This window comes from Astatotilapia calliptera, chromosome 3 (assembly GCF_964374335.1).
Source record: "Astatotilapia calliptera chromosome 3, fAstCal68.1, whole genome shotgun sequence".
Classification (NCBI taxonomy): domain Eukaryota; kingdom Metazoa; phylum Chordata; class Actinopteri; order Cichliformes; family Cichlidae; genus Astatotilapia; species Astatotilapia calliptera.
The window spans coordinates 78,503,392-78,516,774 of record NC_137424.1 but is presented as its reverse complement, the minus strand read 5'-3'; the positions used below and the strand labels follow the sequence as shown (position 1 = coordinate 78,516,774).

At 44.0% G+C, this 13,383-nt stretch overlaps 1 protein-coding gene across 1 annotated transcript in view; it reads left to right on the top strand.

The window, feature by feature from the left end:
* Positions 1 to 12,185: 12,185 nt before the first annotated feature.
* The window catches only part of LOC145425893 (butyrophilin-like protein 2), a 197,320-nt gene continuing 196,122 nt past the window's right edge, over positions 12,186 to 13,383 (top strand). The window contains exon 1 of the mRNA XM_080299357.1: positions 12,186 to 13,288. Coding sequence (XP_080155483.1) covers positions 12,907 to 13,288 — 382 coding nt within the window. The 5' untranslated portion in view covers positions 12,186 to 12,906. The remainder of the gene's footprint in view (positions 13,289 to 13,383) is intronic.

Here is a 13,383-nt window from a genome sequence, read left to right as displayed (position 1 = left end):
TTCAAGATGGTGATGAGTCTGCATACCAGCAGGAAGTTGAGTGGCTGGTACTCTGGTGCAGTCAGCACAATCTGGAGCTCAACACTCTTAAAACTGTAGAGATGACAGTGGACTTCAGGAGACATCCCTCAACTCTGCTCCCCCTCACCATATCAGACAGCCCTGTGTCAACTGTGAAGACCTTCAAGTTCCTGGGTACAACCATCTCCCAGGACCTGAAGTGGGAGACCAACATCAACTCCATCCTCAAAAAGACCCAGCAGAGGATGTACTTCCTGAGACAACTGGGGAAGTACAGTCTTCCACAGGAGCTGCTGATCCAGTTCTACACTGCGGTCATTGAGTCTGTCCTGTGCTCCTCCATCACAGTCTGGTATGGAGCAGCCACTAAACAGGACAGGAGCAGACTGCAGCGGACTGTACGGGCAGCAGAAAGGATCATCGGCACCCTCCTGCCCTCCATCCAGGATCTGTACCTTTCAAGAACCAGGAAACGGGCAGGGAAAATCATCACAGACCCCTCACACCCTGGACACAGACTTTTTGATCTGCTGCCCTCTGGCAGACGGTACAGAAGCCCGCAGACCAGGACCACCCGACACAGGAACAGTTTATTTCCCCTCGCCATCTCCCTTCTTAACAGTTGACCTGTCACAGTGCTCCCACTGCCAGACTGCAGCTGCACCTTATGTACATTTTGTGGTATTCATTCCACCTCATTCATTTCTGTATTTTATGTATATAAGTTTAGATTCGTTATTTATAGTTGATTTACACAGCTTTGTGTATGTATGTGTAATGTGGTTATATAGACGTGTGTGTGTGTGTGTGTGTGTGTGTGTGTGTGTGTGTGTGTGTGTGTGTGTGTGTGTGTGTGATTTACATTGCCGTGCTTGAGAGCCACGATCTACCGGAACCAAATTCCCTGAAGGTGTCTGCACATATACTTGGCCAATAAACATGATTCTGATTCTGATTCTGATTAGGGTCGGTAGACACACCATCCCTCGACACAACATGACCCAAGTAGCTCACCTCAGATTGGAAAAAGGAACACTTTTCCAAGTTAGCCTTGAGACCCTCTTGCTGCAACCGTCCCAGGACAACATCCAAGCGACTCACATGTTCCTCTACTGTAGAAGAAAACACAATAACATCATCTAAATAAAGCAACAATGACTGACAGTGTTGGTCTCCAAAGATCCTCTCCATTAATCTCTGAAATGTACTTGGGGCATTACACAACCCAAAGGGCATCCTATTCCACTCAAACAACCCAAAAGGAGTGCAGAATGCAGTCTTCATTTTGTCTTTTTCTGTAACAGGGACTTGGTTATAACCTGCGGCAAGGTCCAAAGTGGAAAACCAGCGGGCACCGCATAAAGCGTCGAGTGACTCGTCAATACGTGGCAGGGGGAAAGCATCCTTGCGGGTCTTACTGTTTAAAGCCCAGTAGTCCACACACAAGCGAAGGCTTCCATCTTTTTTTCTTACCAACACAATGGGTGAAGCAAAGGGGCTACTGCTTTCCCTAATTACCTGGGCCTCAAGAAGTTGTCGAATGTGAGCTTTTACGGCCTCATATTCTGAGGGGGGAATACGCCTGTACCTCTGCCGCACCGGGGTGTCTTCCACTAGGGGAATATCATGAGAAATCAAGTTAGTACAGCCTATATCCCCGTCGTGATCGGAAAAGACGCCACTATACTTGTATAGTAATGACCTCACATGACCTTGCTCCTGCGCAGTAAGAGTGGATAAGTCAATAGCAGCAATTTTATCTTGCACTGGACTAACTGCAGTCTGTGAGGCTACGGTAGCTGCCATACCCTCCTCTTGGAGACCCTGGGGGGAGCTAACCAGATGAGCATAGCTCAGGGTGCCGATCATAGTATGAGGAGACAGTACTACATCCTGCACATCAATGTTAACAATTGGGATATAAACTGTGCCTCTGTTAACACAAAGAAGACCAGGGGATGCCAACAAGCCGGCAGGTAAACCACAACTGAGCGGCTCAAACAGAGCCCCTGCTGCCAGATGTTGTGAACATGTAGCTGCCACAATTTTTATGGTACCGCCGGGGACGTGGCAAATTCTACCTCCCTTGACCTTTACCCGACTTGAGCGTTCTGGGGGGTGGGGCCTTAGCCTGGATCTGATGGCACTGCTGGAGAGCTTGTTGTATTAAAATAGGGGTGTTAGCCACTGGGGGGCAATTAAAAAGGGAAGAACCATGTTGTGCGAACAACTCGCGATAACATTCCCTAATAACATTCATTCCTAAAACCCCAGGTGCTGACATTGTTACCTGTGGGGGATCCCTTACAACCAGCACACCTCGCCGGGTAATCTCTTTACCACACAGATGCACATCTAATTCAAAATAGCCTATGTAAGGTGTGGGCAGGGCAATATTTCTCATATGCAATATTAGTTCTTGTCAATCCTTGTCACTACATTGCATGCCTGTCCATAAACATATATACAGAGTTGTACATACATTTATATAGCCACACCTTACATAATATGCATAAAGTCTAGTTACACACACGTAGATATAGGTGTGTGTGTGTATATATATATATAATATATATATATATTATATATATATATATATACACACACACACACACACACACACACACACACACCAATATTTTTGAATACATGTGTCCATTTTTATGTTTCCAGATTGTTTGTATAGTGCACTTTCTATACCGTGCTCTTTGTACAGTTTTTATTTAGCTGCTTTTGTCTTGCACTGTCCACTTTTTTGCAATGACAATGCAGATTTTCCACTTGTGGCACAAATAAATGCAGATTTGCTGTGTGTGTTTGTTTGTGCAACATTGGCATTTGTTTACTCAGATCCAAGGCAGGCCAAACCTCTGTGTTACAACGTACATACAAAAGATACACATTCACAATATATGGGTACACAAGTCTGTTTTATTTCAAAGTCTTTCAGACTTTACAGCGTTTGCAGACCCAGTGTCCATCATCCCTGCATTTGGCACAGGTGAATTTCTGACATGTTGCACAGGTAAACCTGCTACGATTCCGGTTGCAGCTCTCTTGCACCTGGCACTGCGTTGTCTTTACAGTCCCTGGCACAGCAGCTGCAGCAGCTTCAGCAGCCTGCCTCTGTGCTAATATTTCCTTGAGCTGCATGAATCGGCAACGAAGTTGCTGAGCTAGAAGACTCAGAAACAATCTTCTTTTGCCTGTCCACCCTGTACATGCCTTGTACAAAATCTAGGCATTCACCGCCGCCAGGTCCAGCATATTGTAGAAAACCGCTACTGGCCACCTGCGTGTTGCTGCTCTTACGGAATACATCTGCGCCATTTGGTCCAACACATCTACACCACACTGTAAAAGCAGAGAGAGAGAGTCATGAGTATGTTTTTTTTTTTTCCCCCCTATAGGCCTATATAACACACATCCACATACCTTCATGTGGTTATAGTTTGTTGGGTTTCCTCTTTCTGCCGTCACCAATCACCACATCATGGTGCATGGAACTTAGAACACACAGTCTTGGTTTTTTTAGGTGCATAAATTGTCAAGGAGACTCCGCCACTTCTAATCACTGAAGTGGAGAATACCTCTCGCTTTGCAGTATCTTTTGCAAGTTGAGGAAGTTCACGCTGGACTTTATTCACCGTGCCCAGTAACGTTGTTTTGCGCTGCAGCAGTCTGTGCAACAGTAACAGTGAAGTAAAGAAATTGTCTGTTGTGACATTTCTCCCATCATCCAAAAAACAGCTCCATCAGTTTCTCTGCCAGCCTCTCTCCCTTCTGACGACTGGGGTCCTTTACCAAGTAAGGAGATGCACTGCAGACATATTTGGTGTCCAAATCCGTGGCAATCCAGAACTTGATCCCAAATTTGTCTGGCTTGGTTGCAATATACTGTGTGAATGGACAGTGAAGTGAAGCACGAACGATTTGCTACTGCACTGGGCATTCCAATGTCCTCCTCTACCCACACAGTGCCGTCTTTTGCCGTGTGGCTCTGGCTGGGCTTCCCAGAACCACGGGGCCTCTTCCGTGGAGTAATGTTGGGTTCTTGTTCCGTCTCCTTTTCAGAATCTTCTGAAGAGGTACAAATGAAACCTCTCCTCCATCAGAATCTGCTTCGTCCATTTCCTGAAGCAAGGCCAAAGCCTGTTGCGCAGAGAGGTTCTTCCTGCGTGGCAGTGATACGGAGGCCATCCTGATGTGCGTTCTCAGAAATGCGAACAAGAAATGATTCTCCCGCCTGGGTTGGTCTGCTTTTATGCTCAGCACTGTGCTGTAGTCAAACAATGCCACTTCCTCACATACACAATGACAATGGAACAATGGAAGATCTGTGCTGAGAGTCAAGGAAGGTGTGAATGTGCGTCTTTTATATTTGCAGGTCAGTCAATGTGTGGGATATTTTGTATAGGTACGGCAGGCATTTCTGAAAGTTGTAAAACAGAGGTTTGGCCTGACTTGGATCTGAGCAACTCTGAGTGAGCAAATGCAAATGTGCCAGGCCTCAAGGATAATGGGTGGTTTGCACAACAAAAGCAGGAGGCGAAAGGAGCTGACGACCTGTGAAAATCTCAGCAGTGGTGCTTAACACCTCGGGACTTGCACCAGAAAATAAAAAACCCAGTAATTCTAGGGGGTGTTGGGTTTAGGGAAGTTACGCAAATTTGCGCAGGTTTAGTAAATCTAGTGTTAAAATGACCAGACTCCCTACCACGATGCTACCCTAAAACAATCACAGCATGATAAAAGAATAACCAAACAAAATAGTGGAGACCGGCCACTTGAGGAGGCAACCTACAAGGAGGAGTGCCCAAGGGTGCCACCAATTACTCACCCGTGTAACTTCACTGCAGACCTCACTGTCACTTACACTAAACTCTAAATGGTGCAATCAACCTATGCCCGGTGTGTACACTCGCATGCATCAGGAAGGGGAATCCACCTCACGTGTCTAGCCCCTCAGCAAGCAGCCACACCTCCACTAAAGCAATAAAACAAAGCATAAAACATTACACACATTAATAAAAGATCTACACAAAACAAATACACCCCAAAGTACTGTTCATTATAAAAGCATCATGCAACAAACAAAACAGCATATGACAAGACAGCAGCAGTATAGTGCAAACCTGCAACAAAGGAAGGAAACAATTGTCAAAGTCCACCCTACTATATGCCACGTTATGATGAACAAAGAGTCCCACTTACCACTCTCTAAAGGGCAATACTAAACCGAGTAGCTTTCCTTGAGAGATCTGCAGCGCTTAACTGCCTAATGCTCTCAGCCACCTTGGATGGACAAGACTGCCACATGCCTCCTTCTGGTAGTGAAGCGCAGCTGTTTCTTATAAGCCTGCTAATTATTGGCTGGGAAGGTGTGGATGTCAGTGGTGCGTTTGTGGACATCATGTAAAATCCTACACCAGAATCTACTTCTCTACAGTAAGACACAGACATGAAACACATGAAGGGCAAGGGAGACTTAACAGGGGTGTTAGACACAAGGGGAATCTAATGACAAAGAACTATAACAACCTAGGCATGATAAAAATGAACTTAGAAAACCTGAAGGGCTTAAACATAAACCATAAACTAAAACTCAAAACGCTGGGTCAAAAGACCCAGGATCATGACACCATCATCTGTTTTTTCTTCGGTAACCTTCGGTCACGCTCTCGGTTGATTTTTCTCTAGTCGGCGCACTCATTTCCTCCATTACCCGGCCGGCACAGCGGCTGGCTGCTTCCCAAACAAATACACATGTGCGGCTTGGCACTTGTGTTGTACGTAACAAGTCACGTGACATGACGCTGCAGTTGTGATTGGTTCGGCTCTGCGCTACTTAATTTGGATTGGCTGTTCTTTTTTTTAAGAGGACAAGAGAGATGAGGCCTATCGCAATAGTTTAACTTTTCTATCGAGAAAAAGTTATGTCGTAATACATCTCGTTATCGTTCTATCACCCAGCTCTACGTGGCCCCTTTTAAATTTAGGCTTATGGCCTCTACCTCTTATGCGTATCGCAGCCGGTTCAGCCACAGGATCAAACAGTGGCTTAGTTTTTGCAGAGCACCACTCAACAAAATGATGGTAGTAGAGAACCATTCCTAGGAAGGACCTGATTTTCCTCGCACACAGTGTCACCCCGTCAGACTCCATTAGGTCTGCTTTCTGCACATTGTCTATAGCCTGCATTTTACTTGGGTCTGTTTTCACACCCTCACCACATATGATGTGTCCCAGGAACTTCCCAGACCGCTGAAGAAAGTGGCATTTCTTAGGTGAGAGCTTCAGGTTGTTGGCAGAAAGGCGCGAGAAAACCATCTGCAGACGTTCAAGTGCCACCTGTTCAGATGTGGCATATATAAGCATATATAACCATAAGGTTATCCAGATAACACAACAAGCTTGCGCAGTTCTCATCACCAAAAATGGACATTCGCATAAAAGTAGCAGGACTATTTGTCAGGCCTTGAGGCACCATGTTATACTCATGAAGGCAAAATGGGGAGAATGCCGTGTATTTTTTGTCGTCCTCGTGGACGACAAAAAAAACCCTGAAGTAAAACCCTGATGTGAGATCCATTGAAGAGGAAAAGACATTTCCCACCAAGTGCTGCAAGGGCGTCTGACTGATGAGGCAATGGATGTGAATCTTTAACTGTTCTTGCATTTCATCATCTGAAGTCATTGCATATGCGCAGGTCACCATTTGGCTTAACAACCAAGACAAGGGGGATGAGAACTCACTCTGGGATTTATGGATTTTTCCTGACTCCTCCATCTCATCTAGAGTAGTGCGAAGCTTCTCGAAGCCATATATTGATACAGTAAGATCATATGTAGCAGAAGGTATAACAAGGTGACCCCCACAACCAACAATGACAATGTCTTCGGCTGAACGTCTCTCAATATCAGGTATAGATTGTGAAAGTTTCTCATCAACTGTCTCACTTATGGTGCACGCCATAGATCCACTGTCTACTAATGCTTTAAAAACTTGTCCACTACTAGTAGTCACTGCAGAGTAGAATAAGCTATCAGTATTTGGGAGCCTATGCAAGCCCTGTGCAATCAGTGTTTTATTTGGCGGTATGATGCCACTGTAAGTGGAATACAAAGTCTCATAATCTTTGTAGTCATGTCCAAAGTGGGAGGCTTACTTGCTGGATCTGCGCTGTCCTCCCCTCCACGCAGATCGTTCAGTTTCCCTGATGACCATTGAAAGGAGGACACTTGCCCTCTGGGCAGTTGCGTCTCGAATGATCAGGTACATGACACAGGAAGCACAATCTGTTTTCCCCACAGTGCGTGAGGGTGGAGTGGGAGCTATCTCTGCAGATGGAACATGGTGTGTCATCCAAACACGGTATTTTTGGCAGTCGGGTACTCTGTCACCTGACATTAGCTCGAGCATAGCCTGGGCCTTGCAGCACCTTCTCTAGCATGCTGATCAACCTCTCAATAGCAGTGCTATCCTGACTCACAGCTGGTCTCTGCTCGTGGTCAGCCAAGCAAAGAGTAGCATTTGCGCTAACCTCTGCCTTTTTCACATAGACACAGTCACCTGTCTGTGGAGAAGACTGGAACCCTTTTCCCCAGGTGATACTTATCCAGTACCTCCTGAACTTCACGAGCTGACCATTTATCACATGTTTTGACTCACATCAGTTATTGGGGGGTCTGAGGCCAATGCCTTAGTGCACTGTACCAACTGCGACTCAGCCACAGGCCCACAAGGACTATCTGCTGCTCTATGCCCCACCCGACAGTCACCCAGTGAAAAAGGAACAGCTGTGAACCCTCTACCCCTACCCACATCAAGGTGAGTCACATTTGGGGTGTCATCTGAGTCACTGAGATCCATATCTAGCAGGATATTAAAAGAGCTAAAATTGGCTTAATCTAATATGGCAATATACAAAGTCCAAATGAAAGTATATCCAAAAGTCCTCAAAGTTTGATTCTGTTACCCAACAGTCTAAACAATAAGGAGGCCGATGCTCCACGATGCTGCTGCCACGAGAAGACACCAGCCCGATCCAGCAGCATCACGAACGAGTTACGGCACCAATGTGACCTCTGTGTAGTGTCTTCTCTGGTCTGCATTCACAACAAAAAAGCAACAAGTTAGAATGCTTTCATTTATTGTCGTGGGCAGTCGGCGTAAGACCTAAATGGAAAAGCAACAACAGCGTTAGCTAACTATGCTCCCGTGTTTTACCCCTCTCTTCCCAATAAAGAAATCTCACAAAAACGTGCATTCAATTCAACATAAGGACATGAGAAATGACCCGCAACAAATGATGTTTAAACAACAAAAATAATCCGGTCAGATTGTACTACTGTTACAACCAGCGATATGATTTTTCTTCCCCATGACATTTGCGCATTCCTTACCTCAATCCCTTGACTGGTTTGTTCTTAGGAAGTTTGCATAACAACTCTTTGCCAATTGAGAATAACTTGAACTTGAATTTAACTGAATTTAACACCAACTTAATTTGAGTCAAATGGGACTGAACATCATCAAAGGCAGACTGCACAAATTCAAGTGTACTTCATCTGAATAAAAATGTAATGCAGCATTTTTATCTATGTACACAGAAGAGCAGTGGTCTAAATATGGAGCCCTGGGGAACTCCTTTGGACACACTGTGTTCTAGCTGACTGATAATTTGATAACCAACTCACAGCATATAACACACAGCAATATTGTTTAGTCTGTTTACTAAAATGGCAGGACAACTGTATCAAAAGCCTCTTACAAGCCAAGACAAAGAGGAGCTCAGTATTTTTTCAGTCCATTGCATTAATGATGTCATTGATCCACTTTAACAGCAGCAGTTATTGTGATGTGTTGTTTACTGACTGGTGTTGGGAAAGCATTAAATATTTGCCCAAATTCTTTGAGTTGTTCACTAATAAGCTTTTTGTAAACTTAAACACAGTATTTATGTGGGCCTGTAGTTATTAACATCATCTCTTTTCATCAAAGAGAGAACATTGGTAGATTTCCATATTTCAGGGATCTCAGTGTTCAAAAGACTAAAACTAAAAATATAAGTTAGTGGTTCTGTTATATAATCTGCAGCCAGTTTAATAAAATAAAGATCTGGCCCTGCACATTTATTTGGCTCCTGTGCAATAAGCTGTTTGAAATCTGATGTAAAGATTCAAATAAAGACCCCGAAGAAACAAAATGTATAAAGCACTTAAAATATCAAATTTTTCAGTAAAGTACTTCAGCCTTTTAAAACAAAATCTGGTATTTTGGTGGCTATATCCCCTTAATAAGATTTTATTATTTTCCAGAACTTTTTAGGATCATTAAGATGTTTAATGATTTTTCAAAGCTAAAAGTCTTATTTGGCCTTTTTTAATTTTAGAAGGTTTAATGATTTCTGCAGAACTCCAAGGACAAAACTAAGTGATAGGTTTGTAGCTTGAACCTATTCGCTGGAACGTTGAAGACAATATAATTACACAGCAAAGCAAGACACGAGTAGGCAAAGTTCTTCATGTTTCTCGTGCACGGGAGAGAACCGGACAGACGCCGTTCCTTCGCTTGACCCCAGTTGCTCTCGACCGCTCCCCCGTAACACTGCTCTTTTATTGAGGCTACATGAATATGCATGTAGACGTCATTAACATACGACGTCTACATACAAACAAAGAGTACCGTGTGTATGTGTGTGTGTGTGTGTGTGTGTGGGGGGGGGGGGGGGGGGGGGTCAGAGTGTGACCCCATAAATGACTTCCCTAAACCTGCTGGTCTGGAAGTCCAGCGGTTCATCTAAACAAAAGGCACTTAGCCTAAAACAAACACAGCCACGTTAATCCTACCATAAAACAATAAAACAAGGTACGACCTTTCTCGTGCTCCCAGAGTGCTCTCTAATGCACACAAAGTTTGCAGACTATCACTAATAATGGATTGGATTTATATAGCGCTTTTCAAGGCACCCAAAGCGCTTTACAATGCCACTATTCATTCACTCTCACATTCACACACTGGTGGAGGCAGCTACAGTTGTAGCCACAGCTGCCCTGGGGCAGACTGACAGAAGCGAGGCTGCCATATCGCGCCATCGGCCCCTCTGGCCAACACCAGTAGGCGGTAGGGTAAAGTGTCTTGCCCAGGGACACAACGACCAGAACAGAGAGTCCAGGGATCGAACCGGCGACCTTCCGGTTACAGATGCCCAAACTCAACCCAAATTCCCAAACTCCTGCGCCACAGTCGCCCATAATTGACTACACAATTGATTATACACCTCTAAGCATATATTGTTAAATATTTCTAAGCATAAATGACAATCAACAATACAAAACCTAACACTAAGCATTCTGTAAATATTGCACGCCAGCTCTACATCAGCAATGAGGTGGATTCTGTTCCAGTTGTCGTCCCAGAAATCATAAAATAAATTTTGCTCACAGAAATTCTTAAAATCTCTTAAAAACTATTTGAGGCTTTGATTTTGGGAGCTTCAATTGTCTGACTGTAGCAATCACACAATGGTCACTGACCTCATTTGAAAAACACTAATATGTGTGTGTTAGTTCTAGTTATGTACAGGTCCTGGATCAATGTGATGAATTTAGAAGCAGTAAATTAGAGTTGATCCAGGCCTTGTGTCTTTAAAACGTGCCTGTAAATGATTTGACAGGTATTAATCATGAAAATCGAATGTGTATCATTTGGAGAGCAATCATACACATCTATGAATAGTTTTTGTTTGTGAAGGAAACTCCTCATTTACATGAACAAACTGGAATCTATCAGATGTGATTCAAATCACTGTAGTAAATTTCCTTTAATAACTCTGGTGTATTCTAGTGTTTGTAGTAAAATGTTGTGGTCTACACTGAGGTCTAACAGGACAAGCACAGAAATAAGTCCTCTGTAACAGGTCATAAGAAGACCATTACTAACCTTCACTACAGCTCATGTTGTGCTTTGTTGTCCTCTCAGTTTATAAGGTGGAGGTGGATTCAGGGGTGGAGTCTGTCCAGCTGATCTGCAAAACCACAGTTTGTCTGCGTAAAGATGCTAAAGTGGAGTGGAAGGACACAAACAACAGGAAGGTCCACATGTATGAGAACGGCTCTGACCAGCCTGAAGAACAGGACGATAAATACAAGAACCGAACAAAGACGAAGAGAAACTTACTGGAACCTGGAGACCTCAGTCTGACCCTGAAACACCCCACAGATGGAGACAACTCCACCTACACCTGCACCGCCTACACCAGGGAGGGAAACATGCTGATGGAGAAACAAGTGGAGCTGAAAGTCAGAGGTTAGTGCTGTACATACAGGTCAAAGGTCAGAGGTCATACTCATGATGGTGGTTCAGTCTCAGTGGGCTCCATCCAATAATGTCACAGTGTTAGCATGTCTGATGTTTGTGGCTGTTTTGGTTTTTATTTGATTTCCAGCCAAATGTAAAAGCTTCAGCAGATGAACTGTAGGAGCAAAGTTCATGTGTGAGACTTCATCTGAAAGGTCACATCTTCTAGTTTCTGAACATGTGTTTGTTTAGCATGTGGCTGAAACACAGGCTAAGCTAAGTCAGCTCAAATCTCAGTAAAAACCTTCTTTGGTCCTCATCTATAATCAGTCATATCTGAATCACAATAACTAGAAGATGATTTCTAGCAGAAGTGTGAACATCTCCACATCCTTTCTCCATGTTATCATCCAAAGCTGTGTGAAGTTTCAGAGCTCTGCAGCTAACAGAGACTTTCAGTTTGCTGCTCTCTTCCTCTGACAGCTCCATTCTTAGGGAGCGTTAGTTCTCTGTTTCACTTTATTCCACTTATTCAGTCTGATGTTCTCTGATCTGTTTCTCTTGTTTAGTGTCTTAAAGGCTGCCAGTGCCTCTCTTTGCTTTAACCAACCTTTCTCTTTATTTCTGAGCTTTTTAAGGACTTTAACTGATGCATCAACCTTTGAAAATGGAAAGAAATCAGTCAGATTCATGGCTGCATCACAGTGTCACATGTAGTTCTCCACATCAGCTGGATTATATCTATAGCAGCAAACAGCAGCTGATGCACAAATCTTTGTCTGTGTTAATAAAGTTGGATCAGTTCAAACAGTTTGTTGCTCTGCACTTGAAAGCAGCAGTTTTTCTAATGCACCAGCTTCATGTTTCCTTCATATTTGAATCCCCCTGTAGATGCTGACAGGTAACCATGTCACACAGAGCTCAAGCCTTTGAATCCAGCTGTGACTGTTGATTTTCTATTGAATGGACTTTTTCAAATCCAGCTGTAGGCCTGTGTTTGTGAGCTCATTAACAGCTGTTTGTTTAGAGAGACGTGGTCCTCACAGGACAGCCACTACAAACATATGATTTTATAGAATATGATGCATTACTGCAGATTCAACACAATAGAAAGGATTTGAAATGAGCTCAGCCTTAAACATGTGCAGCAGTAATATTGATCCACAGACACTGATGGGAACATTTTTCTGCACAATAAGTACTTTGACTTTTCATACTTTATGTACAATTTGCCAGTACTGCAGTTTTGTGTGTAGTGAGGTGTTTTCATGGTGTTTTCTTGGTGCTTTTACTAAAGGAAGCTTCTATCAAATTCTTCCACATGTTGTCAAACTGAGCTGTGTGATGAAGTGAGTGTGACAGAAACACTCAGACTGTGTTTCTCTGCTTCATCAAGTCAAATCTGGTCCTCAGAGACTGAATAAAGTCCTGTCCCACTAACAGCAGCTCCAACAGTCTGTTCACTGCTTTCTTCCTGTCAGTCTTCATCTTTCTGCTGCGTCTCCTCTTCACACTGACCACTTTCTATCTAACAGTGAGCTCCCAGTGAAGCAGCAGCATTCAGCCTGTTAGAGTCAACACAAATGTCTCCATCCAAGCTCATGTTGTGCTTTGTTGTCCTCTCAGTCCCCCAGGTGGAGGTGGCATCTGGGGTGGAGTCTGTCCAGCTGCCCTTCAAAACCACACATTACCTGCCTGAAGATGCTAAAGTGGAGTGGATGGACAATTATACAAGTTACTACAACAGGAAGGTCCACGTGTATAAGAACGGCTCTGACCAGCCTGAAGAACAGCACCAGGTTTTCAGAGACCGAACGAAGATGAATGAAGACCTGCTGAAAACTGGAGACCTCAGTCTGACCCTGAAACAGCCCACAGATGGAGACAACAGGACCTACACCTGCACCGTCTACAGCAGAAAGGGAAACGTCCTGCTGAAGAAAGAAGTGCAGCTGAAAGTCAGAGGTCAGTGCTGTAGATACAGGTCAAAGGTCAGAGGTCAGACTCGTGATGGTGTTTCAGTCTCACTGGGCTCCATCCAATAATGTTACAGTGTTAGC